Below are 26,119 nucleotides of genomic sequence, written 5' to 3'. Positions count from 1 at the left end.
CATCGGCTAAACTCTGCCAGTAGAACATGCTATGAGGCTCTAGTGGACTGCAGTTTAGCACTTGGGTTTAGTCTTGTTCTCAAATTAGAATCAGTGGCAAGCACTTTGTGGTCAGGAAATGTTGCAGGTCACTGCACGTGGGTTCACCACTTTGGTGCAGTGGTGGTTTGAGTCTCCTCAGTCTTCATAGAGCCTTAATGATTTTTGGTTAAAGAGCACGGGATGGGTGTAGTTCTCTAATTTGTAAAGCTGAATAGTATTATGCCATAAGGCTTTAGGAGGAGGGAAATTTGCTTTTTAGTTTGAAATGCAGTGGTATTTTAAACGTTAAACAATTTCAGCTGTTAATAAGCGCCATTATAGGCTTTCTTTTAAAATAGTTACTGTTCTGTCTGAAAGTGTTTAATTGCTGAAAGCAGGATCGTCTGCTGTGTGATGAACTGCAGCTCTGATACTAAAGCAGAGAAATATTTTGAAGTTACCTGTTTTGGGTACAGTCAGGACTAATTGCATTCATTGTGTCGCAGATGCATTTCAAAGGGAAATTGTTCTTCCTCTTATCTCTTTTAAAATCTGTTCTATGTGTCTTTTAAAATTTTTTAATGAATAAAATATGTCCCAACAGATAAGGTGTTGTAGTAAGCCATATATAGGTACACTAAAGATCTGAAAGTTCCCTTGTTAGATGCCTTAAATATTTAATTTCTTGTCTGTATTAGCAATTTTTGAGCTTCTGTTGTATGAAGAGTTTCTCTTATTTCTCAGTGAATTTTTTTTTTGTACTAGAGGAGTAAAGCAAAGTGATTGCTTTTTGAGGTGAACGCCTGGGCTATGGAGAAAGTACAGATGTTCTCAGAAACATTGGAGAAAACAGTATTTAAGCCTATTATGTCTCAGTGCCGATGAAATCGGGTAAATACCTTTTCATAATGTGACCCTTTAATGGTCCTGCTGGAAATCACCTTCTTGGCAGCTCTACAACGTAGAATAAGATGGATGTACTTTTGTTCCCGTTTCAAAATACTGTCAGTGTTAAGTTGTCAGAGTTGCACTAAGGTCTTTTTTTTTCCTTTCTTCAGTTTTATCAATTTGATATTAGTTAAACCAGCTGTTAAATTAATGAGAGCACATTTGAAAAGAAGCTGTAATTATGAAACATTGCATGTTAGTACCTTTTGTAGTGAAATTTTCTTTCTCTCTGGATCCTGTGCCTGCTGAGGTGTTGGAAGGACGTAGTACTGAGAGTGATGGATTCTTTGTGAGAAACTGCATTGGGCTCCCTTGTGAACCCCTTGCTGGGCCTTCAGCTCAAGTGGCATTCCTCAAGAACGTGATGCCATGGCTTCTCGGGTACTGGAAATGCACGAGTATACTTGTAGCCCTGGGATCAGTTGACATCTCTTTGGCTCTGCTTTAGCAAAGCACATATGTGTTTAATTACATCTTTATTAAGCAAATTATGTGTAAATACTCATGAAATCACTGTGACTTGGTGGTTACAGGTGTTCTGAGGTGTTCTAATGAAATGGCAGTGCAGTCCCTAATGCAGATCCACGGCTGTCCCAGTATGATATGACAACTAGTTGCAAGTCTGTTACCGTTTTTTATGATTTGCCTTTTTATTTTTGAGCATGCAAGAGTACTGTGGTGATTGCGAAAGCGGCAAACCAGAACAGTGCATATCATCTTACGTGGCACGGCAAAATGAAAATGGCATTTTTTCATCTTAAAGTTTTGCAGATTTGTATCTACCACAACTTGAATGATGAGTAGGAACTACCCACACAGGGAAGGACGTATCATGGTGTCTAAAGGCAAGCAATGTTGAATATATGCTGCATATAAGGCAGTGTGGGAAACACATTTGCTGCATACTGAGTATCTGAGCAAAACCTTGTGTCGTGTTTCCTTAGGTTCTCAACAGGAGATGTGTAGAAGCAGCCGTGATGACAGGCCTGGCACTCAACTGCACCATAAACAAGAAATCCTTGTTTGACAGAAAACACTATTTCTATGCAGATCTGCCTGTAAGTATGCGGTGTAACCGGTCCCTTTACAGCTGTAGGAAAGGGCAAGTCTGGAGTACGGGTGGTGATAGAGGATGAATGAAAAGATACTTTCTCTGTTTCTCAGTCAGAGTTCTGCTCACCCCAACAGGATGCTGTGCTGTGCTCTGATGAATAGACAACTGTACCCTGGTGCTCACTGATTGAATATGATTGCTCTGATTGCTGACTCCTTGCTTAGCTGCACGATTCCAGTGGCTTAACGTAATTGAATTGGGAGCTGGAGCTGCGTTGCCCCTTAGGTTGTCCGTTCCTGGTGTTTAGTACTAATTGTCTGTTAGGATAAAAGCAGTCTGATAATAGTCCTTCATTGACAGTGCATGTATAACAAACACAAGTTTCAGTGGTATAAACATCACGGTGTCTTTTTTGTTTGCGCTTAAGGACCTGAAAATATTTAATTTCCCTTTAAAACTTGCTCAGTCTGTTGTTCCAATAATTAAAAGCAAAAAGGCAACTGAGTCTTTGTGGTGTGGTTGGTTGGTAGCTTACGTATTTGTTACAAAGTGTCGCTGGAAATTAAATGCAATTTGCTGCATTTGGTGTAGGTGTAGAAACAATGAAATAAAGAAGAACTTTTGTCATTGTAACAAGGTGCAGAAGTGTTTAAATCTTTTTTTTTCCTATTTTAATGAATAGAAAATTCTATTCTTTCTAATTTAAAATTTTTCTTTTTTTCTATCAGCGTATTCTGATTTTTGAGAACCTGTCAAAGAGAGGAACGCTTGTTTTGCTTTCTCTGATTTGGGGCTGAAGATCTGTTGACTGCATTAGAAGAAAAAAAGTCTGCTTCTTGTTTTATCTGAGAAAGATCGATCATGTTAGCTTATCCTCTCTTTAGGTGAGGTATCCCAGTGTCATGGTTTTGTGATTTTCGGTTATTGATATTCCACATCATAACATCATGTAGTGAATGCACCTGGTTCTCAGAAGAGAAGGACTACTACAGTCCCCACGGTACTTTGCTCCTCTGTTACCATTTTCCAGCCGGAGGGAAAAGATAAAAGCTCGCAGTATAAAAACTTGCAGACCCAGACATCCGCAGAAGCAGAATGGGAGATTTCTCAGGTCCCAAATAAACGTGTAGAGGTGCTGTGTTATTAACCACATCGTTCTTCCTCCCACTCTTTGTTCTGACATTGGAAATACTTCGGAGTTTCACAAGAAGCATTCAGATACACTTGTTTCCCATCTTGGAAGGAGAATGATGTTATAGTTGTCTGTTTGAGACCTAGATTTTTGTTCTGTTTTCTTCTGTGTTGCAACTCTTAGATTCCCTTCTGTGAAGTTAACATAACTGCTCATTTTATTTCGGGGGATGTCTTTGCTAATATTTGGGAGCCATTAAGAGAGGCCATTTTATTGGGGGCTCTGTAGTGAGCTGCTGGGAATGAGAAACACATCATTATCACTTTGAATTATCAATACTTTGTTTACTTGTAAAACTTTGTAAAAGCCTATTTCTAGACCTGAAGGAGAAAGAAGTGAAATGGTAAAAAATAAACACAACTTTCAGAATTCTTTTACACATCTTAAAGAAACATCACAGGTCTGTTTGCATGTCACCTTTGATGTTTCTGCTCTTAAACTGAAAGTGATCTCAAATATCTTCTGATTTCTCCTGCTATCACTCTTGCGCATAGACACTATATGAAAAAGTTTTGCGGTCTGAAAGAAACAACTGTGTGCTTAGAGGAGAAGAGTAAGGTGGAAGAAAGTGTACAGCACCATGTGAACAGCCATTGTCTGTGAACATTAATTATAGGAGCCTCTTGTTAAACAAGGATGGAAATTTGGTCAAGGAGATTCTGATTTTATTAGCTTGGAATGCATAATTCTGGTTTTCTGGCGACTGACTTCTGTAGTTTAAAGCATTGACAACAAACCACCCGACCTGCTTTTCACAGTGAAACAGTCTAGTCAGGAACTCTGTAATAAGATGCAGAGTTTAGGCTAATGAGCTGTATAGAGCTGATAAAATAAATCCTGTTCTTAGGGTCTTTTGACAATGGGATTATTGTTACTCGTGAAAATAGGGCTTTGGATAGGAACTGAGATTCTTGTTATTTATTGTCACTCAGCATTTCAGGCTTTAAAAATTCATTTTAATGAGAAGGTTTAGGAGACGAGAAGAGCCTTGTGGTTAGTATAGCCTGCATAGAGTCAATTATTTTATGTTTGGGATTTTTTTTTGTGTCGATTATGGCTAGAAGTTCATGCACTTCATTGCTTATATAAGTTGAGCTATTCACTGTGTCAGACCATTGTCCTCTATCCCAGTGCACTGTCACCATCTCTAAATCTTAGGGTAAGCCCTTCCTCCTAGCAAAATGTGCAAATGCTTCTCCCAGTTCATTGGCATCTGGCAGATTTCTTTTAGTTCCCACTATTGGGGGCATAAGCAGGCTAGCAAGGACTAAGAGATAGGGGCCCAACCTCAATGTAATAATTGATCCACTTGTGTAATTTTACATCAGTGCAGTAATTACAGTCCCTTGTCACTGGCAGCCCCTTCTCTGGCTAGCAGTTTCCTCTTTGCTTGAAGTCCCAGATATGAGGTAGCATTTGTCAGCTGTGTGCTTCACATGGAGTTGCAGTGTCTAGCTTTTAAATTGCCGATTTAATGAAACTGAGCTTTCTTGTTTTCTTGATTTTATTTATTTTCCATACTGCCTCCCTCTCTTTTACTCTAATGAGTAAGTTACTGAACTGGCAGAGAGGACATTCAGCCTGATAGGGAGATGAGCAATAGTCTCAGCTTGGGGATTGTCAACGGTTTACGGGCGTTCGGCCCGGTTCCGTGACAAAGGGGACAGGGGACCCACGGGCCCACGCCCTGGGAAAAGGGAAAAGGGGAAAAGGGTAAGGAGATGGCCCTGAGAGCAAAGAACAGCGGCAACAATCTGAGGAGAAACAAACTAATTTACTAAATAAAATATTGGAATGCAAAACAATACACTATAATACAATATAATTACAATTTAAGCTGATAAATCCAATACGGAGAGAGAGAGTGTCCCAAAATCAAGGTAGGCCTTACTCTACTACCGACGATAAGACGGCTGGAGAGCGAGGTGCTGCCAAGACGAGAGACGGCGGAAAAAGGGACGAGGTCTCGTGATCTGCAAGTTTTTAGACTGCGAGCTTTTATCTTTTCCCTCCGGCTGGAAAATGGTAACAGAGGAGCAAAGTACCGTGGGGACTGTAGTAGTCCTTCTCTTCTGAGAACCAGGTACATTCACTACATGATGTTATGATGTGGAGTACCAATAACCAAAAATCATAAAACCATGACAGGGATGGAGTACACTTGCTGTCTTCAGACAAAATTTAGCATGATCACAGAACCACAAGAGTGGAACAAACCTCTTCTGGCCTATTTCCTACCCCAAGGCAGTATCAATGAAATTTATGTCTTCATTGGCAGGTGGTCATGCAGTCGATTATTGACTATTTCTATGTTAGTACAGTATTGTATGCTTGGCTGTACCAGGGAGTGCTCTTATTTTTTCCCAGATCTCAAGCTTCTCACAGCTAATTTGAATTCTAGTCCCATCTTGTAGCTTCCTTCCTTTCCAGCTAAGCAAAATAACGTGTGAGTTTGCCTGTATGCATGTGTTCCTTCCTCTTATATATAGGTCACTGTGGAAGATGTTGCAATTTCAGTTTAATGTTCATAGTCTATAGCACTTGCATGTGGTCATGCTGCTTTCTATGAAGTGAATGTTTTCTTGGAGTATAAAGTTGATTTTGTTGACAGGCTGGCTATCAAATCACTCAGCAAAGAGTTCCTATTGCGGTGAATGGGAGTCTGTCATACAGTCTCTGCATAGATAACAAAATGAGCCAGATGGTGACCAAAACTGTGAGGATTAAACAAATTCAGTTGGAGCAAGACAGTGGAAAAAGTCTCCATGATGATGCAAGGAGCCAGACTCTCGTTGACTTGAATAGGGCTGGTAAGCTTGGACCATTCTCTTATTTTTTTTTTCCTCCTTTCTGTATTAAGATTAGTGTCTTAAAGTAAATGAATGACAGAAAACAGGTGAAAAATAAAAACAACCTGTTATCTCTCTCCTTGAAAATGAAAACACGTCAGAATGAACATTACACTTGAAGCAGGGGAATGCTTGCATTTTTAATAGGGCTTTTCTTTTGCAGTTGGTTGATCGCATTTTGCAATAGCAAATTAGTAATGTGTTAGCTCCAGTTCCTCATGCCTGACTGTCACATAGAGCCACTCAGCTATGTCAGCTCTTGCTACTGTAGGCGTTATTTAAAAAAAAAAGTGTATCCCACACCGTAAATGAATGAAGTTTGTGTATAGGAGTAGCTGCTGGAATTCAATAGTCAGACAGTTCTTTTAATTATTAGCTTTGAAAAAATGTAGATTTTTTCTTCAAGATTTGAAACTGTAAACGGAATGAACCAAGCTAATATGAACAAAATAAAAGGCTGTGGCCAGGAATGCAAGCCTAACGGGCGTCGTGCTTCAGTGTTCGTTGAAGTGAAGGGCTGTGGCTGCTCATGTCCTTTGAAAGGGATACTGAAACTAAAAACTAGACTACATGTTTTTACAGTTCTGTATGTTCCAAAATTAGTTTAAGATAAATACATTTGAGTCTGCAATCAGATAGGCTTTTAATTGGAGTTCTCTCAGAGGAAAGCGGAAGAGGAATGTGTATGCCTGTTCTGCATGTCATCAGAGGGTGGAGTACTGTCTGCAGTTTGTCTGCTCATTTAAGAAAAGGAGGAAAAGTTTTTATAGCTGTCTGTACTTGTGTCCGTTGTGACAGTTGCTAAATAATACATTTTTTTAAACTTTGTTTTGTTTTCAAAAAAAAGCCCAAGTGCTTTCATGTGTTTATCCTGTTATACTCTAATATGCCGAGATGAAAAGCTGTTGTTGGAAATCTCTTGCCTCTTTCCCTGATAGGAGTCGGCCTCATGGAGGTTGTCATGGAGCCCGATATGTGCTGTGGGGAAGAAGCAGCTGCTGCAGTCAGAGAGCTTCAGCTTATTCTTCAGACACTTGGGAGCAGCCAGGCAATCATGGCAGGTACAGAGGGGGAAGGGCATGTTCTCTTGTCACCTGTAATTCCCTGCATTTGCGGGAGTTCTGCAGCTTCTGGTTATTTTGCTCTGCAGTTGCTTATAACCCATAGCCTTTTCTAGCTGTTGTTTTTAAAATCCTCGGAGCCTGCCCTAATGTCTGACATGCTTCAGATGTGCTTATGGGCCTGCCTTCCTCTGCAGAGCTTTGCAGTGTTAGATTTTATAGCAAAAACCTAGACAGGAAGGAATGTCCCCAGGGTTCTCGAGGTGTTTTCTCCCTGTCTGTCCTCATGCTGCTTGCTACAGTGCTGCAGCACATAAGCTATGTAGTGAGGATTAGTTATAGAACGTGGAAGCTAGTTCCCTTAGCTCCCACAGAGTAGTAGGACTACGGATCATCCTCTGAGTTGTCTGTCAGGTCTCGGCTGGCCATAAAATTGGTGTAAAAACAGCAAACTATAAAAACAGAAAACTTATGATGGTGTGTGTGAGATGGAGAAAATGACAGATTATAGCGGATACCAGGGTTGATGTAAGAACCAACCAGATTTCAGCTTTTACCACGCTTGATAGTTTCACACACAAGCTCTGTCCTTCCCCTTCCAGCATTACGTTCAATAGGTTTCAACTTCTCTTCTACTAGGGAGGTCTCTGCTGATCAGGGGAGCTTGGGCGGAAAATTGTTTGGTTGATGCTGTGCAGCCAGCTTGCAGATGTCAGGCTCAGGCATTTGCAGCCAAGGTCCCTGGGCATCCCCAGGCATTTGTCTCCACGCGTCTCCCTGATGTTCGGAATTTCCCCTACCTCAAGGATTTCTCTAGCGAAGATCACTACCATCTTTCTGAGACCATCTCTTTATTTGGAGATTCCCTCACTTTGGCACCAACTCTTCTTTCTGCAACTCTTGACAGTTTTTCCAGTCGAAATAGCTGACGTGCGGAAGCACAGCATGTGTTCAGCCTCCTGACTAGTGGTTCTGTCTCATGTCTCTTTTTTTAATTGGATGATTTGGGACGTACCATTTTTGCTTAATCCCAGACTTAGCAAAATTTGCAGCCAACCATAGTTACAGTTAGCAAACAGGCTTCTGCTCGAGAGTTTTAAAAGTGCAGTTTGGGGCATTTATCCCCCCCACGTTTACGTGCTGCCTGCTAGTATTCATAATTTAAGCTGGTTGGTTTTTTTTAACATGACGGATGGCCCCACTGATCTGGCAGCAGAATCAGGCCATAGTATAAATGATTGCATCTCCTAGAGAACTGAGTCACAGTGGTCCACCAAAGACTAACGGGATCCAAGAAATGATAGCAAGTGATGCAAATCTAATCTAATGTAGGGGGAAACAATAATCGGTAGACATTATATATGCTTATACAATGCCTCACCTTGCCTAATTCTCTGTGAATCTTTTCTCACCAAAGTGTTATACACATCAAAAAGGGGCACAGTTCTTATTTTTGAACAGCCAGTTTTCATGATTCTTCAAAGGCTTTTGTGGACATACATATAAATCATCATTCTTCACTTCAGAATTTGGTCCAGATACTGCCATTGGAATTAACTGTGGTGTCTTTCACTGCATTGAGATTCTGACTTTAAGATAAATACTCCAGTGTTAGGAATATTTTTCGTGCAGTATAGTTAGCCTTAAAAGTATTTAAATTATTTTTTTTCTTAGTGGCATTTTAAGGGCTTTCCTCTGTGGTTTCCCTCATCATAATTACTTGTTTTCAAATAAAGGTTTTACATTCTCGTATTTTACCTGTGTTCTATTTGTGTGTTCAGCGAAGACAAGTGCCTGCTACACTGTTAACTCAGTGGACAAATGAAAAGATGATTACATTGGAAAATGAAAGAAAAACAAGCTGGGCTTGAAGTGGGCTTAAAGGGAAAAAGCTTTTCTGCTCTCCAGTCAATTTATATTTGTTCCCTACAGTGGATTCTGAGCCTTAGACTTTTTCACAGGTGCTACTTTGTGTTTTCTTTGTTAGCACTACTGTATGGAAACATCAGGTGTTTGTTTCTTTTTACCAGTATTTGTAATTAAACACAAAGAGGAAGGCTACAAAAGTTCACTGTGCAATACGGGAAGAAATTATGTTTATTTATGATTTAACCTCTCCTGTTTGTTTGTTTGTTTTTTCCCACTAGTTGAATAACTGTGGCAAACCTTCTCTTCTTAGAAGGAATGTCTTTAGAGGGAGAAACCTTAGAAAGATAAAAGTCCTGTTTACTTGAGGTTGAGTCATCAGAGGTCTCTGAGGACATTAGCCGGTTTTGAACTAGAAGTGTAGGACGTTTTTATATGTAACTTTGTGTTCAGTTTCAGTGTATTTGGCAGCCGGGGAAATCTGGAGAAGAGAAAAGATTGCAATTTCTTGAAGGAGAAAAAGAAAACTACAAAAAAATCCACAGCTTCTGACGTTTTGTCCTTGGGCTATGAATTTCCAAGGGCACCTTAGTAAAAACTGTTCAACATAACTAAGTTCTTGTGTTCCACATCAGAGTAGTATATATCCATCAAATTGTAATTCCAAAAGGTATGTTTGTGCTGTTTTTAGAGGAATGGAAGCTCGCAGTGCACTAAGTTGCTTGTCTAATTCTGCCCCTTTTTTAAGGGCTGTGAATCAGAAGCTCTTTTTGTTGTGCCCTGCTCTGTGACATACAGTTTTCTCAGAGAAGCACTGTGAACAATAATATTAAAAATAAAAAAGTTGAATTCTCAAAAAATTTTGAACGATTGGAGGCAGAAGCTTGAAATGGAATCACAAAGAAAAAGCTATTATGACCTGGTTGTTACTCATTTCTCAAAGTATGGAAGCCTGCTATTAATGCTCTGCACATAACATGCAATTTATTAATGCGTGCCAGGGTTTTTACTCTACTTTACAGAGTGGGCTATTTTGTTGATTAAGTTTCTTGTTACAGAGGGTCAGCTGAGAGTGGATGCCAATGTTTCTGTGCATCACCCTGGAGAGCCTTATGGAGTAAGAACCGAGGTGAAGAATATCAATAGCATAAGATTCCTGGCAAAAGCAGTAGGTAAATGATGGTTACTTTGGTACTGGAGCATTGCGGATACTTTGAGTTCTCAGCAAAATAAATATGTTAAGTCTCTGATTGCATTGCTTGTCTATAAATGCCCTGACCAGCTTCATCTGGGTGTCCCCCATCCATGCATCTTCCTCCTCGTCCAGAGGTCCTGTTTAAGCCATTAGACTTTGCCTGACCTACATCACAGATGTGTGTGTTTCCAGTCCTGTCTCCTGATGGACCTGGACCTGTGTTGCAGTCTTGTTTCCAGTTCTGTGTCTGGCCTTTGCTGCTGCATCTAACTGAACTCCCTGGGTGCATCCTGGACCCAGTTCACCCCCTCACCTTGGCTGAGACTATGAGCAAATCCTGCTGGTAGCATGTGCATCTGTCCATGCTGCTCAGATGTGCGAGGGCAATTCCTGTGCCATGGTGGTCCTCGAGTCCAGGCTTGTCCCAATTTTGGAGCTGCTCTGCTCTTGCTGCTCCCTGACAGAAGAAATCTTACTTTGGAGTACACTGGAGATGGCAGTCACATTAGACTGCAGTTTTAAGTTTTATCTCTCTGCCTGTAAGAAGAACAAAGCAGATGATTCAGGGTTTAGTATGTTTGGCTCTGAGATATGTTAACAATAGCTCTTCGTCCTTCAGTGTAGATGATTGCTTTCCACCATGTACAGTAAATTGTATGTGTGAAGTTTCAGATGCAACTTGGGTATGAGCGAGAAAGGGTGATCATTACATCTCCAAAATATAACTGGTAAGGAGAACGTGAGAATTCTCGTTCCAAATACTCCAGTGAGGGAAAGGAAGGTCACTAGGAATGTATAGCTTGGCTGCAGTGCCTGGGAGAAAATGCTTTCTATTTAAAGGAAAGAAGATAGGGAAAACATGCAAAGAAAGAAACAGTGCTGGAGAGAAAGACAGTGACTAATAATTCCGCCTGCAACTACTGCTGTTGATTTTATTAAGGTTAAAACAACTAACTTTTCCATTATTGCACAGCAGTGGAAAATGAAAAAGTGGAGTGTACAAAAGCTAATAGTGCAGTGTAGTAGGCTTATTCTTTTTTCTCATGTTTCTGTCAGACTATGAAATACAGAGGCAAATTAAAGAACTCGAAAATGGAGGAACGGTTCTGAATGAAACAAGAGCGTTTGATTCTAAGCTTGGGTGAGTTTTTATTTTGGAGAAATATCAGAAATAACAGCTTTAGAGTGCTAGGCATGCCTGCTGACCTGATGGGGGAGATAACTTGGTATCGCTCAACTTCTGTCTTCTAAAGCTAATGTTCACAAGCATACTCTCTTCGATGGTAGAAACTTACTCTTGAAGTTGAGGCTTTTTTACAACAGTTTGTGTGCTACCTCAAGCAGTGTCTGGGTGCAAATGCCTGCCCTTTTACATAGACGCTTTCTTTGAAGTGGCTTTCTTGATCTTCATGAGGTGAGGCTTATGTTTTATCTTTTTGCTGGGAATTCAATGGTGTACTGCTTCTCACATCTTATCTGTTTTGTTTTATTTTAGGTGTACTGTGCCAATGAGAGACAAAGAGGGAAAGCAAGATTATCGGTATTTTTTTTTTTAAATCAAGTTAACTTTTCAAGAACTGAAAACTTAATATATTTAGTAAGTGTAGTCAGTGTAGCAAGCTTGTAAAGTTAGTCAGCATAATGCGTGTGGAAATTGACCTTCTGCTGGAAAGAGACCTATCAGGATCAGTACGAGTCTGAGAAGTTCAGATCTAGATCCCATAGACTCTATTGGATTTAGCGGAGATGAGACACGAAAACCATTCCTAAGAACCAAACTAAAAATCTGGAGTACTTCAGCTCCAAGTGGGTAATTTGAAGGTTTGCTTTGTGGCCAGTGCACATATATTGTTAAGAATGCCTGACATTAAATGTAAGAATATTCTGAAATGATCACTGCTCCTGCTTTAAATATATACTGAGGGAAATGATTCTCATATAGCTGGCCTTGCCTCTTCATGCGTAAATTCTGTGATCATAGACACTGTTTGAATGTCCTAACTACTGCTGAGGAGTGTCAGCATTCATAGGCAAATTTCTACCTTAAGACCTATGTAGACCTACTGAACTTATTACCGGGCTAAATACTTATTGCCTTCCACTGGTGTGAGATGACAGCCATCACAGTTTGATTGCTAAAGATTCACGTGAACAATCTGTAATCTGCTCTCAGCAAAGTATGCATACACAGCCATACACAGTCAACCAAGAAAGATCTGTTTGGAGGGCAAGAGAGTAAGGTATAACTCTGTCAGGAAGCAGTGCTGCTGGAGTAAGTATCTGCTGAGTGCTGTTGCACGAGAGGTAATCACAGTGGTGTCTGGATGGGATGGGGCATAAGGGCGCAGCTCAGTGACTGTTGAGGTGACTGAACTCCTCTTCTACTGCTCTTTGCATGCCTCCATCATCCTATGGTTAGAAATATCTAAATGCTGCTCAACTTAGTTGTTTCGTGGCTTTTCATCTCAGGTACAATCTTCCTGTTACTCCCAGAGTTCACTTCCCAGCTGGAGAATTGCTGTTTTGCAGAACTTTGAGAGCCTCTCAGCTCTGCGTTCCTGTTAATTGTACATATACCCTTACTGAAGCAGAGCAAGGATTTTGAAAGCATTCCACAAACTTTATGTTTACATGTGCTTTTCCAAATAGTAGTTGTAGAAATGCAGCAGAAAAGACAGTAATCATATTATGAATTCCTTAATGTGGTAGCTGCTGACTTATTTAACAAGGCTAGTTTGAACAAATGCAAAAGAAAACTCAGGCAAACCTGGGCAGAACTGGTGAGTCCAAGATACTTCAAATGAAGACCAGAGAGATTATTACTAGTGCTAAGATTATGATCAGTGTTAAACTGTTGTCTAAGATTTTTTTGTAATTTACTGCTTGCACATTATGCATTAGACTTAAGATCTATATTTAGACAGATTAGAAATAAAAATTACAGAGGGTGTTTCATGTCCCTTATTCTGAAATTTTTGAACCCTTCATTTGATCAGGTAAAAGTGAGGTTTCTGCTTCAACTGCAAAGTTATTCCAGCAGTCTGAATTGGTCTTCTCTTTAAGCGAGCCTTTTGTTCTGTGGTGACACCCTGATGAGCGCAGTAACTTTGCTTTTAGCACAGCATGGGATTTCATCAAGGTTTTTGAAGTCAGAATGGAAAAGGTCACAGCCTGCCCGGATCACTCCTTGTGCGTGGCTGTCAATCTGTGTTTCTCCCTGCCAGTCCACTCCCATTTCTGTCTAGATCTACAATTCATGCCAAAAGGAATAGGCTGTTTCCATAACTATTATTTTTATTGTTATTTGTAATAAAATTAATCCTTTTCTATCGTTGACTTTGACAAATACGTAAGAGAATAGGGGAGAATAGGAACTTCACAACAGCTGATGAACTGATCTCTTACTGCTGACCACTGACATACCGTCATGAATTTTTAATATTTTGTTAAAGATAATACAATTTCCAAGTCAGCATAAACCTATCATACGTATTTTCTTCTTTCTTGTTTAGCTTTTGACTGACCATATTTCTAAAGAAGTATTTCTTCGTCTTTAGGTTCATGCCAGAGCCAAATCTTCCCCCACTGATTCTATACGATGCTAAATCTTTGCCAGCTAATGTGAACCATCAGCAAGTGGTAAATATCGACTGGATTCATGAGAGACTTCCTGACCTCCCCAGTGTGAAGAGAGCAAAGCTTGTTGAACTGTATGGGATTCTTCCTGAACACAGCTTCACCTTAGTGGTAGGTCTATTGATCAAGTGCTAAAATAAACCTAGCAACTCCAAAAGTTGTGGTTTTCAAAAACATTTACGAATGTTGTTATTAACCAGCTATCAGTTCTCATGATTTTTTTTAGTTGGAAATATGTCCGGTTTGTTGCCTACCTTTATACCCTGAAGCCATATGCATATATTAGTGGGGAAAAAAAGAAACCTTGTACCATGTGCCAAGAAAAAGCATTTCTCATACGAGGCGCGGTCGGATAACTGTTACTTAATATTGATCTTGTCTGTCTACACATGGACACGCTAGTGACTGACTGCAACAAATGTACAACTTCCTGCTGACAAATCCTTGCCTGCAAGTGCTTATTCTTCTTATCTTTAGGTTTGGGTTTGGTACGAGGCTGGGCACATTGTCGTTATTTAACAAATTAATAGACGTGCTTTCCTGACTGCAGAAGGAAAACCCATGGTTTAAATCTCTTAGCTTCATATGCCCTAGTTGATCTGGTTTCCATATTTTTTTTTGAAAAACAACAGACTCATTAAGGGGTAATTACACAAAATGGCTGTACAGTATTAGCTTTGACCTCACAATGCTGTTTACCAGGGACAGATTGAGAAGAGCAGATCCGGAAAAAAAGGATATGGCAAATGTGGGTGGTGAATAAGGAAATGACAGCAAAATCTCATAACTTTCAAAATTTTTCTAAGGATTTCAGGCATCTGAAATACAATCTGAATCATCTTGGTTCTCCAGGGATAACTGGGGGGGTGTTAGTATAGCTGCTTAGATGTTTCAGATAGCCAGCTAAGCTAGGGTGATGTCCTGCTTTGGTTACCTCTGTGATTAATGGAGGTAGAAGGAAAAGGACTACTTCATTGTAAGATTCCGAGTGGAAGCATAAGTACGTCAAATTGTCCTCTGGAGGAGTTCCTTTACTTCGACTGGAAATGCAGGTAGAGCAGTGCACCTAATGTAACTACCTAATATCCCTCCTTTGTGTGTCTTTAACACACTTGTAATGTGCACACTGTGTGTATTTTAACACTTGCACCGAAGCTGGTTCTACAGGAAAAAAAAATGGTTCGTTCTTCAGAAGTAAGCTGTTAGGAAAAACTGCTTTTGTGCTGGTGTGCCATTTTAGTGAGTTAAGATCTTCTGTTTGGTGGGCAGATGTGTTGTAAGTCCTATTGAAGTCACGAGGCTGCAGTGACAGCACTGAGAGGTGTCATTGGCATCTTACCTTTTCATTTTGTTATGTAAGCTGCAAAATGTGATCTAGCAGACAGTATTCCTGTCCACATGTGCATTTTTCCACATCAACACATTTCTCAAGCATTAAAGTAGCTCCGAAGAGCAGATAGGTTCTGCACTCTTTTTTTTTCTGGCTTTTTTTTTTTTTCCTCCTTTTAGTCCTTCCCCACTGAGGTGGATTGACCTTGGCCAGTGGCTAAGCAGCACACAGTTGTTGGCTCATTTCCCCCCACCAGTGGGATGATGGAGAGAGTAAGAACAGCAGAAGCAAGAAAACTTGTGGGTTAAGATACAGGCAACACTTAAATAAGCGTAAGAAGGAGGAAGAAAAAAACAAAAGTGATGCAAAGGCTACCACTCATCACCTCCCACAAGGAGCCTGATGCCCAGCCAGTCTCTTAACTACCTCTGCCCTCAGTTTTTCTTGCTGAGTACAACACTGTAAGACATGCGGTATGTCCTTACTCAATTTGAATTTGCTGTTCTTCAAAACCAACCTTGGCCTCTTCACTGTGGGAGTAGAGTGGGAAAAAGAAAAAGCCTTTATGCTCTGCAAGTTCTGCTCAGCAGCAGCCAAAACGCTGATGTTATCAGCACTGTTTTGGTCACAAATTCAAAACATAGCACCCTATGGCCTGCTACGAAGAAAATTAACTTCATCCCAGTCATGCTCAATACACCCTCTTCTTTCACTTGGCATCAACCTACTTCTTAGTCTGCTTCAATCTTTATAGTATCGATGGCTTCTGCTGTGTTTCTGTCATCTCTAGCAACTAGCCCTGTGTATTTGCCTCATCAGTTCCCATTTCCTTCCAGCAGCTCTCTGAAATCCTCTAGTGCCTTTGCTTCTTCTCTCTTAACTTCTTCCTTTCTGCAGCGTATAAGATAATTAATGAGCTCCAAGCAAAAATTTGAGATACAGCTTGTAATGAGATAATGCATCCATTTGAATGCATGAAGTGAACGCTTCTTCATTGTGAGTCTTTTATTGTGCATTAGGATGTCAGCGTGTATACTCTCCATAAAAGTTGCTTGCCTGTTCACTGGGAGACTAGTTAACCTTAATTCATCTGAAAATGGTATGTCCATTGCTGTGTTAAGCTTACATCGGAAGTTACAGAGGATTGCTGATAGGGCCAGATGCACAAATCTAATGAGCATTCGTTCAGGTTAGAGCACCCAGGAGTGCTCATTAAATAAATGGCGGTGGTAGAGGAATGACTCTAAAATGCAAAATCTCTGCTTTGCGCCAACTTGTTAAGAGAAAACGTTAAGCACAAAAGTTACAATAAAACAATATCATACTTCTGAATGCAAGTTAGTTTTTGAGCTGACTTTCAAGACCTTTATTCTCATATACAAAAACTGCCTATATGTACTGCGGTATTGAGGACATGAGACTCCATCTTAGCTTAATTACAAGATTAACTGAAATAGAAGGAAGGCTTTAACTACTGATGTCTTTGTCTGAGATTTCTTAAGTGTAAACTGCTAGATTTTTGATGGTTTTCTACAAATTGCAAAAATAAATTTCTGATATTCTTCACGCAAAATCAATTTTATTTGTAAAGATAAAATTCTTTAAGCAAGGTAGACTGAATGGAATTAGGGTTTCTGCATGCAATTTGCTGTGTAAACTGGTAGGTTGGCAAGTACTGCTCGTCAGTCAAGAAGGATCTCTGAGAACGTTGCCAGTTATGGTAGTATAATATTATGGTCTTCTTTCCCTGGGGGAGGGGCAAAAAAAAAAGGATGTATTGACATAGACAGGAATATGCCATATTGTTTTCAGAAACCATGCTGAAGTCCAACCAAATAAATAGATCAGTTGTCACAGTACAGCATTAGGAAAAAAGAGTACGATCACTTCTGAATTCCAAGTGCTTGTATACCTTTATGTTTACTCACATAAAAGTGGCAGTTCTGCTTTGGTTTCAGCTCACTTCTTCACTGTAACAGTTGGCATTTGTGAATCCTTTATGCAGTCAAAATGGGATACCAGTAGTTTTGACCACGTTGTTTACATTGTGCTGCCCTCATATATTTCGGTGTGCAGGTGAATTTATGCTTCTTTTTAGAACTGAAAGCATTTTGTAACAAGTCAGAAAGAAAAAGTTTGAGCTGTCTTTCTTTCTTTGACTGCTCTTCTTTCCTACTTTAATAGGGTAGATTTTCTGCTTTTTTCCTTGACAGTCTTGCACATTTTTGCGGCGATTGTTACCTCACAGTTGGTTATTGTGGGAACTGTGATGGTGAAAATGGGAAGAAGAAAGCAGAAAATGAGATTTGTGAACACTGATATAGTTTTCTCCTTCAGTGCTTTGGGAAACTATTGGTCTTTAAAGGCATAAGTTTACGTTACAGACCCAGTGTCCCTGCAGATTACACCCATGGTACTCTGTAAAACAATGTATTGTTAGAAACTTGTTTACAAAGTACCTGGAATCACTCCACTGTTACGTTTTGACATCACAGTAGTTATAAATGACGGTGTTAAACCATGTATCAGAAGTAAATTTGCATCTGATTGAAATACTGGAATGTCATAATTCATGCAGTTGAGATTCTGATGAATAAGTTGCAACATATTTGGTGTGTAATGGGAGACCCAAGTGGGGGTCTAATTTATAGTGCAGGAATATGGAGGCAGAAATATCCAGAATATACAGACAGCACACAGGAAAATGTGATGTCAGATTAGTAGAGAAGAAGCAAATTAATATTTCAGTGAAGGGTTTTTTTTTGTTTTGTTTTAAAAGTGAAATGATGGATAGTAGAGCTCAATGTATCACAGCTGCCCCCTGGTTATTTTTCCTTATGGTTAACAACATTCTTCTGAGTGAAAGTTGTTGAAATAAATTTGGTGGTTGGAGTGAATCTGGCGTGACAAAAGTTGACCAAAATGCACCACAAATTAAAGTTCAAATAGTACAGTATTTAGAAATTGAAGTAATTCAAGTTATTACTAAATTCTTGTATGGCAAGAAAATAAGGAAAACGCTTCATTTCTGTCAGTCGTTTTGATGTTCTGAGATTCTGCTTTGTTCATTTCAGTCTGGCATTGCTGGGGTTTCCTACTTTTTGGCTACAGAAAATGACAATCACTTAAAAAGTAATAATAATAAGGAATGGCAAAGGAATTTTTGGGAATACGTCCATTTTGTCTGTGCTGAAGAAGCAAGTATGGGGCTCAGTACCTGGTAGCACATGTAAATACATCTGTGCATTCCTGGGCTTTTCTCCTCTTGCTGCCTGGAAATCATCTGATGGGAATTGGAAGGCTGAGTGTGTTTGCCCTTGATTTTTTCAAAGGTCTGGCAGTAGCATCACTGCTGGAACTCTAGCCAGGCTGTTGGTCTCCAGAAATCTGAATGTGCCCAGTGCTAGAGGCCTGCTCTCCATCATCTACATGACGGAAGTGCTGGACACGCTGCATGTGAGCCGTGCAGCCTGCACTCAGACATGTGGCATCTGCAAACGTTGTTTTTGTGTGCGTGATATTGTAGCTAGACTGCTCTGCTGAGACTGTTTGTAAACCTCCTGCAGTATACATTAAAGTAAAAATAACAGCATTTATACACGGTCACTTTTTCCTACCTAAATTGGACAAGTGTTTAAATGGAAGGTAGTCTGCTATTTAAATAGTCAGTGTTGGTGCGAATGAATCCTGAGACGAATTAAGAAGAGTACAGTATTTGGTAGTTCATCATTTTAGTAATTCCACTACATGCATACACAGTTCTAAATCATTTATTGTACTTTGATAACTACATCACTCCTCTGCTGTTGTTTTTATTTTTTAAACAAAATTTGTTCTTCTAATATATTTAACCTTAGACTTTACATTCTTTCACTATTAAGTAAATTCGTGGAAGCACAGGACAGGAAAGCAAGTTTACCTACGTGTGTTAGAGCAGTAGTTACCCAATCTGCCTTGCTTCACAGAAGTCCTCAGTGGGTTACGGAGGCTGACAGCTTCCAATTTTTTTCGTGGTCTGATTTTTATCACAGTAGTTTTATAGCACATCAGCCCATTAATAGAAGTAATTTTTGTTCTGTTTTCCAGAACAGAGAGCAGTAGATTGTGGACTCCCTAAAAGCAATACTTCATTCCCAATGAATGTAGTATCCAGAGATGCTGGAGGTTTGTTTTGTGAAAGTTTTCAGGTGGCAAGTCCAAAATTTTGTATTGCTGTAGTGATAAATTGCCTTTAAATACAAGGACAAAGAAGACTGCTTTGACAAGGCAGAGTTTTAGTGGCAAAGTCAGGCTTTGGTTTATCGTGTACTTGCACTCTTTTTTTGCTCAGAAGTATTCACAGAGATCTGTCTGCAGTTACTGCGCGCTTGGAAGATGTTTTTGCTTTGATGACAGTATGTGTAGAATAACTCAGTGGCTGCCTCTAAATTGTTACCTCTTCTGAGAGCTGGTGTGTCCTCCTGCAGGGCATGGCGTAAATGAACAGAAGTCCGGTGGCATGGAGGATTTGGATTTGTCCTGCCATTTAATACTAGTCTCTTCTACCTTCAGCAGACCTAATGAGTTCTCTGCTACAGTTAAAGAACTGCCAGTGCCTTGATTTCAAACAGCACAGCGTTCGACAGGCTGTGCACTATCTGTTCTTCTAAAAACAATCTCAGATTTCGCTTATAATATAAATTGAATCCCCTACTATCATACCTTCTGAGCATTTAGGGTGCTGTGTAAAGCCTTGCGTAGCTTCTGTGAAAAATCTAGAAACATAAAACCCCTGTTCTTACAGTATGACCTTTCCACATCACTCAGGGGTGACTACAAGCTAATCTTATTCCATCAGTCCAAAATAAAAATAAGTGATTGCAAGATCAGGAGTGAGGTATCGGGCAAAGAAGAGGCTTTTCAGGCAAAGTCTCTTCTTAGTAAAAGATAGCACGACAGCGCAAGGAGCATTATATTTTCTGCCATTGTATGTATTTAAAAACAAAGGAGAAGATAAGAAAGGTTCTCTCCAAATATTAATTTCAGGGAAGATGTAAGAGAAAAAAGATGACTCAGTTATTGAGGTTACGTTAAAACAGGCTGACGTATAAGCTCTAGGCACAATATAGTTTGGCCACTGTTAGTAAAATTACTCTAAAGTCTCGCAGCTTTTTTACTTTAGTTTACTTCAGCATTTATAGTCTGACTCTAATTGTGTAATTAATCATGCTTGCACTTCAATATCTGTTTGATGCATTTAATTTTTCTTTAACAGAATGAAGATGGATTAATGGAATTCTTTGAAGATGTGGTAAAACAGACCCAGATGAAGCCAAAGAAAGTGATCGGCTGGATTCTAAGTGACCTACTCAGTCACTTAAAACAACATTCCCTTACAGCAAAGGAAAGGTCAGGCTTCTCAGTTACAACAGTGGTGAAATAAAATTGCTCCTTTTCTCATGTACCAAGAACAGTATCATGTCACTCTGATGCTGACTTCTGCTTTAGTTATCATCTGTGAGGTTGGTTATCCTAGGCAGTGCTGCTTAGGCCTTGACACTGTCATGATTAATGAAGTTAACCAAATGCCTTCCATAGAAGAGGGCAATGATAAGGCATAATCAGGCAGTCAAGATCAAAGCTGAATATAGTGTATCATGAAAAAAAAATACTAGCTTGTCATGCTAAACTGTGTGATGTTTAGACAAGCAGCAGTGGCATAAATCTATTACTTATCCTTTTATCTGAGGTAACTCCTGTCCCCTTTTTCCACAGCCCCATCAGTTCTTTTCTCCTAGCTGACCTTCTGAATCTTCTAGCAAATGGAGAAATTTCTTCTTCGGCGGCAAAGCAGGTAAGTTATTTTTTTTATTTCACTGTACTTTGAATTTGCCGATGCTTATTCCATCTGCATTCACTGGGTACTAATGCATTGGTTGCTTTAAATTATTCAGGGTGTTGATGAAGGATAAATTTTGCATCTATACCATACACATATAATGGATGAAAATGCCTTGTGTAGTATAATCTTACTGATATGTTTGCATATTTAGTGTTCTAAGGGGGCACAAACCAAATAGTAGCTTTAAGCTACAGTCAGTTAAGTCAGTTCTGCTTCTGAACAAACCAGGCACTAGATCTCAGTCTGGTAGCTTGAGTAAGACCTGAGGAAAGGTTGGTGGGAACTAATCCATGGCTTGCAGTTAAGCTGAGCGTATCAGCTAGTATGTACAAAGGGATACTAGAGTCTGTGTTCTCAAGTATTGGCGTATGGAAAAGGATATCATTCACCTGATTGTAGTCACAAAAAGAAGTCTGATATGGTGCACTCCGTGAGTCTAACACGGAGACATCTGACCTTTCTTTTATCCTGGCTTCTTTGAGCAAGTGCTGTCATGAGTCTCCTAAGCAAGGACTGTCTGTAAAGCCAGTTTTCCCTCTATCATTGTGCTTAGGACAGTCTGAAAAATCATCGCTTCACATATTCATCTCTAAAGTTATGAATTGCTTGTGATAGTAACTGTAACTCTGGAGCATATATATGCAAAATCTGGAGTTCTTTTGTGATAGGGAATAACTGCCATTCACCCCAAATTCTCTGTGTGGGATTCATCGTCCTTCCAGGTGAGTTATTGTCCTCTACATTTAAGTACGTTAGTTAACCGTTTTTTCCTCAGGTGGCTGTCAGCAAAATTATTTAAGAAGATATTTAACTTGCCTTGCCTGCTTTCAAGCTCTCGCCTCTCTAAAATACACAGGGCAGGTTTCCACCTTTCTAGCACAAGTTGATGGAGTCCAAGTACAACTTTAAAACAGTAGAGGCGTTAGTTCACTCTTTACATGATTATAAAGTAACAGCTACAAATGTGGCTCTTTTTCCTCCTGGGGGACGCTTCCTGGTTTTGGGGGGTTTCTTTTGGAGGTGCTTGTGGATTTTGATTACGTTGGCCTTGTAGTTGGCCTGCTCCTCGGAATAGCCAGCTGCTTTTTATAGGCACCATAAATACAGATTTAAGTGCCTGATTTCAGGCATGCGCATCTGGAAATTTTGGATTGGAAAAGTAAAAGCTTCAAAAAGGACATAAAATATTAACAGGGAAATACACTGGGATGCAGAGCAGTTGTGTGCCTGCAGGGCAATGGGACACCCAGTAGTTCGGGGTCTGCATCTGAAAAAGAGGCTCAGAACTCCATTCTTAACTCTGATTCCTTCTGGAGGTAGAGAGGATACTCGTGCTCTTCCACTGGAGTCCTTTGCTTGTGATAAATCTGTATGCCCGCACTTCTGACAGGTTATGAAATGTCAAGAATTTCAGAGATGCCTTTCTTGTTTAATTACAAACTCCTTATAACATGCATGTTGTCCTCTGCGTTCTGCAATTGGACACAGAAATAACAGTACTATTTGCCATCACTGAGTGATGCTGTCAAACTGCAGGAACCTTGCCACATTTAGAAAAGTATTTTGGTTGCCTGGATGTCAGAAGAATAACAAATGTTTATAACAATTCTCAGCAGTAGGCCAAGATGCTGGATGGCCTGAGGGCAGAAGGGGCTATATATACACAACGGCAGATGAAGTGCAGCACTTGGAGTGGAGGAGAACGAATTGCAGTGGTAGAGACAGATCCAACTAGAATCACTAGCAGGGTTGATGGGGTGAGCGCACAGACATGCATACACATGCGTGCTCGCAGCAGGAAGCTGTTAGAAGTTTTAATTTGTTAAGAGGATTGTGTTCAGTCTCTGCTGTATAAGGCATTAAAACACAGATAAAAGCTGCGAGTGCTGATTATAGACACAGAACATTGTATGGTAGGATGCATATGCCAAGGAAAGGGCACAGTGTGCTTACATAATTACCACTTGGGTAATTACAGAGCTCACGCCCAACTTGTCATCAAATATAGCATCCTACCCCAGAGGCCTCCAAAGCAGTTTCATGCTGGCATGCCTCTACAAAGGGGAGCAGCCTCTAGCTCTGCTGGTATGCAGGGCTGTGCAGTGAGCGTGTCCTGCACCGGGAAGGCCTGCACAGGCACACACTGTACATGGCCTACCCTAGAGGCACCATTTGGATGTCAACAGTGGAGTGCAACTCCACTACACTGAAACCGGTCTGATGGGAGTACGGCCAAGGTGGGGCCTCACTCTTCACCGGTAGGGCTGGCATTTTGCACGTCTGTGGCAGAAGGGACGTGCTTTTCAGCGAGGGCATTGTGGGAGGAAGGTGGTTCTTGTGCCAGGAAAGCAGAGCCTAGCTTTGGCTGCTGAGAGCCATGCTGCAGCAACTCTGTGGGAACACCCCCTTTGTATGTTCATCAGGGATCTATAGCAGGGTGTGGAGAAGAGCAGGCCCCTTGTCTTGTTAGCTTGTGCAGTTGCATAGGTCACCCATACAAGAATAACTTCAGCAGACCCACTTGGCACACCTACTTCAAAGTAGGTAGCAGGGAAATGAGTACAGTATACAAACCTAAACAGAAGCATCTGCTTTGACAATTACGGTCATACCAGCTGGAGCAGTGAGCCCAGCCTGCCCCTCACTTTTGTCAGAGGCTGAGGGATAACTGCCAGACATCAAGGCTTTCCATCAGGGCAGAGGAGAGCTGCCCACGGGACAGGCTCAAATGGTGCTGCCTGCTGCTTCCCTCCTCCTCTGGCAGCACATTGCTGTGGGTAGGCTTTCCAGTTGGAGCCATTCTCAGGCAGAGCAGTCAGCTGGCATGATCGCCAGCTGCAGAATGTTTGATATGATGCCCTTGGCAGCCTGACGTGCAAGTCCTGATTAATTCATCTTGACCAGTGGTTTGCTGCTATGCCTGTTAGGTGGGGAGAGCAGAACATCATTAAAATCTAATCACGCTCAGCCAAGAGTCAATAGTAGAAACTACTGAGATTTCAGTGATGGAAATGAGGCCTGAGATTCTCATTTTGGCTCTGGAGACTTCATAATTTGATCCCACTGTTCTGGCGCAGACAGTTTGTGTAAATGAGCTGAAATCATTTTTTAAACTGCTTTCTTTACATTTCTACTCCTTGCCAAGTAGCGAAACACATTTTTAAAAGTGTATTTTTGACAGGACTTGGCCACATCTCTTTCTGCTTTCCTACGTACCTGTAAACAAGCAAGGGCCTTGATAACGGTACCGCTCTGGTAGCTAAGTGGATACGCTCGTTACCAAATTGAAAAGTACACATGATGCAGATGTCACAGGGAAAATCTGCTGCCTTGAAGGTTTCTAATGGGCAAGCTTTTCTCAGCACCAGGAGATGTCTGGCACAGGAGGAGCGTGGAATCAGAGACGGATCTCCAAATGTCAGCTGTCCAGCAGCCTGATGTAAGAGTTGCTGCTGGGTAACTGTGCCATGGTTGGCTGCTCGGATTTTGTTTGTTGCAAATTTTTCCCTCCTGCAGCCCACAATGTCTTGCTTGCGTGCATACTAGTCCTAAAAATCACATCTGCCTTTTTCCAGGACAGTGATATGGCTTCTTCGTTGCCAAGTCTCTGATTTGTGCAGCGCTTCAGACTCTCCAGGGTGTTCTGCTGTGGGCTGTGCTGTGCAGGGAGGCCAGAGCTCCCTTTGAGGGGAGATGTGCCGCCCCAGTGCCTTGGGAGGCCTCGGGGACAGAAAGCTTTCTGCCAGGTCCCTGGGGAAGGAGGAGCAGCTGGGGCTGCCTGCGGAATGAGGCATGGAGTGAAGCAAAAAGATAATGCAGAGAACTGCAGGCAGGTTGAGTCTGTGCTGGATGTGTTTGTTTCTAGGGGTGTTTCAGGTAGCACGGGCATGATGATCTTTAAGCACGGTAGTGGAAGAGAGATCTTGTAGAGGACACTGTATATGGCATTGATTTTTGTAGATATAAGCAGCTTAAAGCTTTGCTTATGGTGGTTATAACTCTGCTTATCAGTAATTTACTATTTTGATCTCTGCTTAACCTTCTTGCAAGGGAAAAAACAAGATGCAGCCGCCGTGAGAGTTGTGCATCTTTACCCTCTCTCAGGGTTTCAGCTCTGTGATAAGATCCCATCAAAAGCTTTGGGGTACAGCTGCCACACAAATATCTGCTTGCAGGAATATTGTCAGTGCATGGTTCTTATGTACCTGCTGTGGCTACAGAATTGTTTAACTGAGGGTCTTTCTTACGACAAAATATTCCTAATGTCCTAAAGAATATTGCTGGCATACTTGAAGCACCATCCCACGTGTGCCATTTTCCCTAAGTTGTCTCACTGCTTTGCTAATTATTTAACATGCAGTTTGAGTGCTCCTTCTCCTCTCCCCTTCCCAGCCTCTTCTCCATCCTGCATTGAGTATTTAATGCTGAAATGGTGACAGGACACTATTTCCACACTGGTATGCAGCAGTGGACCAAACATACAATTATATCTTCAGTGCAGAATGAAGCATAAGCAGCTGTTTTAATAACGATTTTCTTCCTCTCCTCCCACAGCTCTGAAATAAGAGCAAAGGAAATAAGAGCAAAAGAAAATGACTGCCCAAGGAAATTGTTTTTTATAAATGTTCTCTCAAGTTTATTCCGGGGCAAGAGCCCTGATACAGCATAGGAACACACCGCATTAACAAGTAATTTTTCCTGAGGCTTAGGGTCACCCAGCATTCCTTTTTTGGGAGGTGATGCATAGGTGGGCCTGAAGCTGGTGCAGAGATTCTGCTTGGCACTGTTTTTCTTCTGCTTTGTCATACGTATCCTCGTTACAGTTTGCTGATGAGGACAGGTAATGAGATGAGTTTCCTGGGACTGGACTTGGTACTGCGGTCAACTAATGGTCAGTTCCCAGGCAGAGATGCCACTCATGGAAATGCATTCTCTTACTGCTCTCAGGTAGTTCTTGTGCATAATGTGAGATGACCACTGTTACTTTTGCTCTTACTAAAATCTGACTTCTTAGATCTGCGTCTAAAATACTGCAGATAAATAACATCAATATGTAAAGTCACTGACCATTGCTACTCATTGTGGT

The 26,119-nt window shown here is 40.8% G+C and overlaps 1 protein-coding gene across 4 annotated transcripts in view; it reads left to right on the top strand.

Annotated features, from left to right (window-relative positions):
* The window catches only part of GATB (glutamyl-tRNA amidotransferase subunit B), a 64,990-nt gene that overhangs the window by 13,474 nt on the left and 25,397 nt on the right, over positions 1-26,119 (top strand). For 3 of the 4 annotated variants that reach the window (XR_002437735.1, XM_021393578.1, XM_021393580.1), the window contains exons 3-11: positions 1,914-2,027; positions 5,827-6,025; positions 7,003-7,125; positions 10,050-10,163; positions 11,243-11,327; positions 11,682-11,726; positions 13,744-13,933; positions 20,407-20,540; positions 20,907-20,985. Coding sequence is in view for 3 of the 4 variants with exons in the window: in XM_021393578.1 (XP_021249253.1) it covers positions 1,914-2,027; positions 5,827-6,025; positions 7,003-7,125; positions 10,050-10,163; positions 11,243-11,327; positions 11,682-11,726; positions 13,744-13,933; positions 20,407-20,540; positions 20,907-20,985 (1,083 nt within the window). In the remaining variant the exon portion in view is untranslated. Of the gene's footprint in view, positions 1-1,913; positions 2,028-5,826; positions 6,026-7,002; positions 7,126-10,049; positions 10,164-11,242; positions 11,328-11,681; positions 11,727-13,743; positions 13,934-20,406; positions 20,541-20,906; positions 20,986-21,586 lie in introns of all 4 variants that reach the window. The other variant, XM_021393579.1, reaches the window with a different exon arrangement.

This window comes from Numida meleagris, chromosome 4, assembly GCF_002078875.1.
Source record: "Numida meleagris isolate 19003 breed g44 Domestic line chromosome 4, NumMel1.0, whole genome shotgun sequence".
NCBI lineage: Eukaryota > Metazoa > Chordata > Aves > Galliformes > Numididae > Numida > Numida meleagris.
The sequence above is the reverse complement of the archived record's forward strand: the minus strand, read 5'-3'. Positions and strand labels throughout refer to the sequence as shown.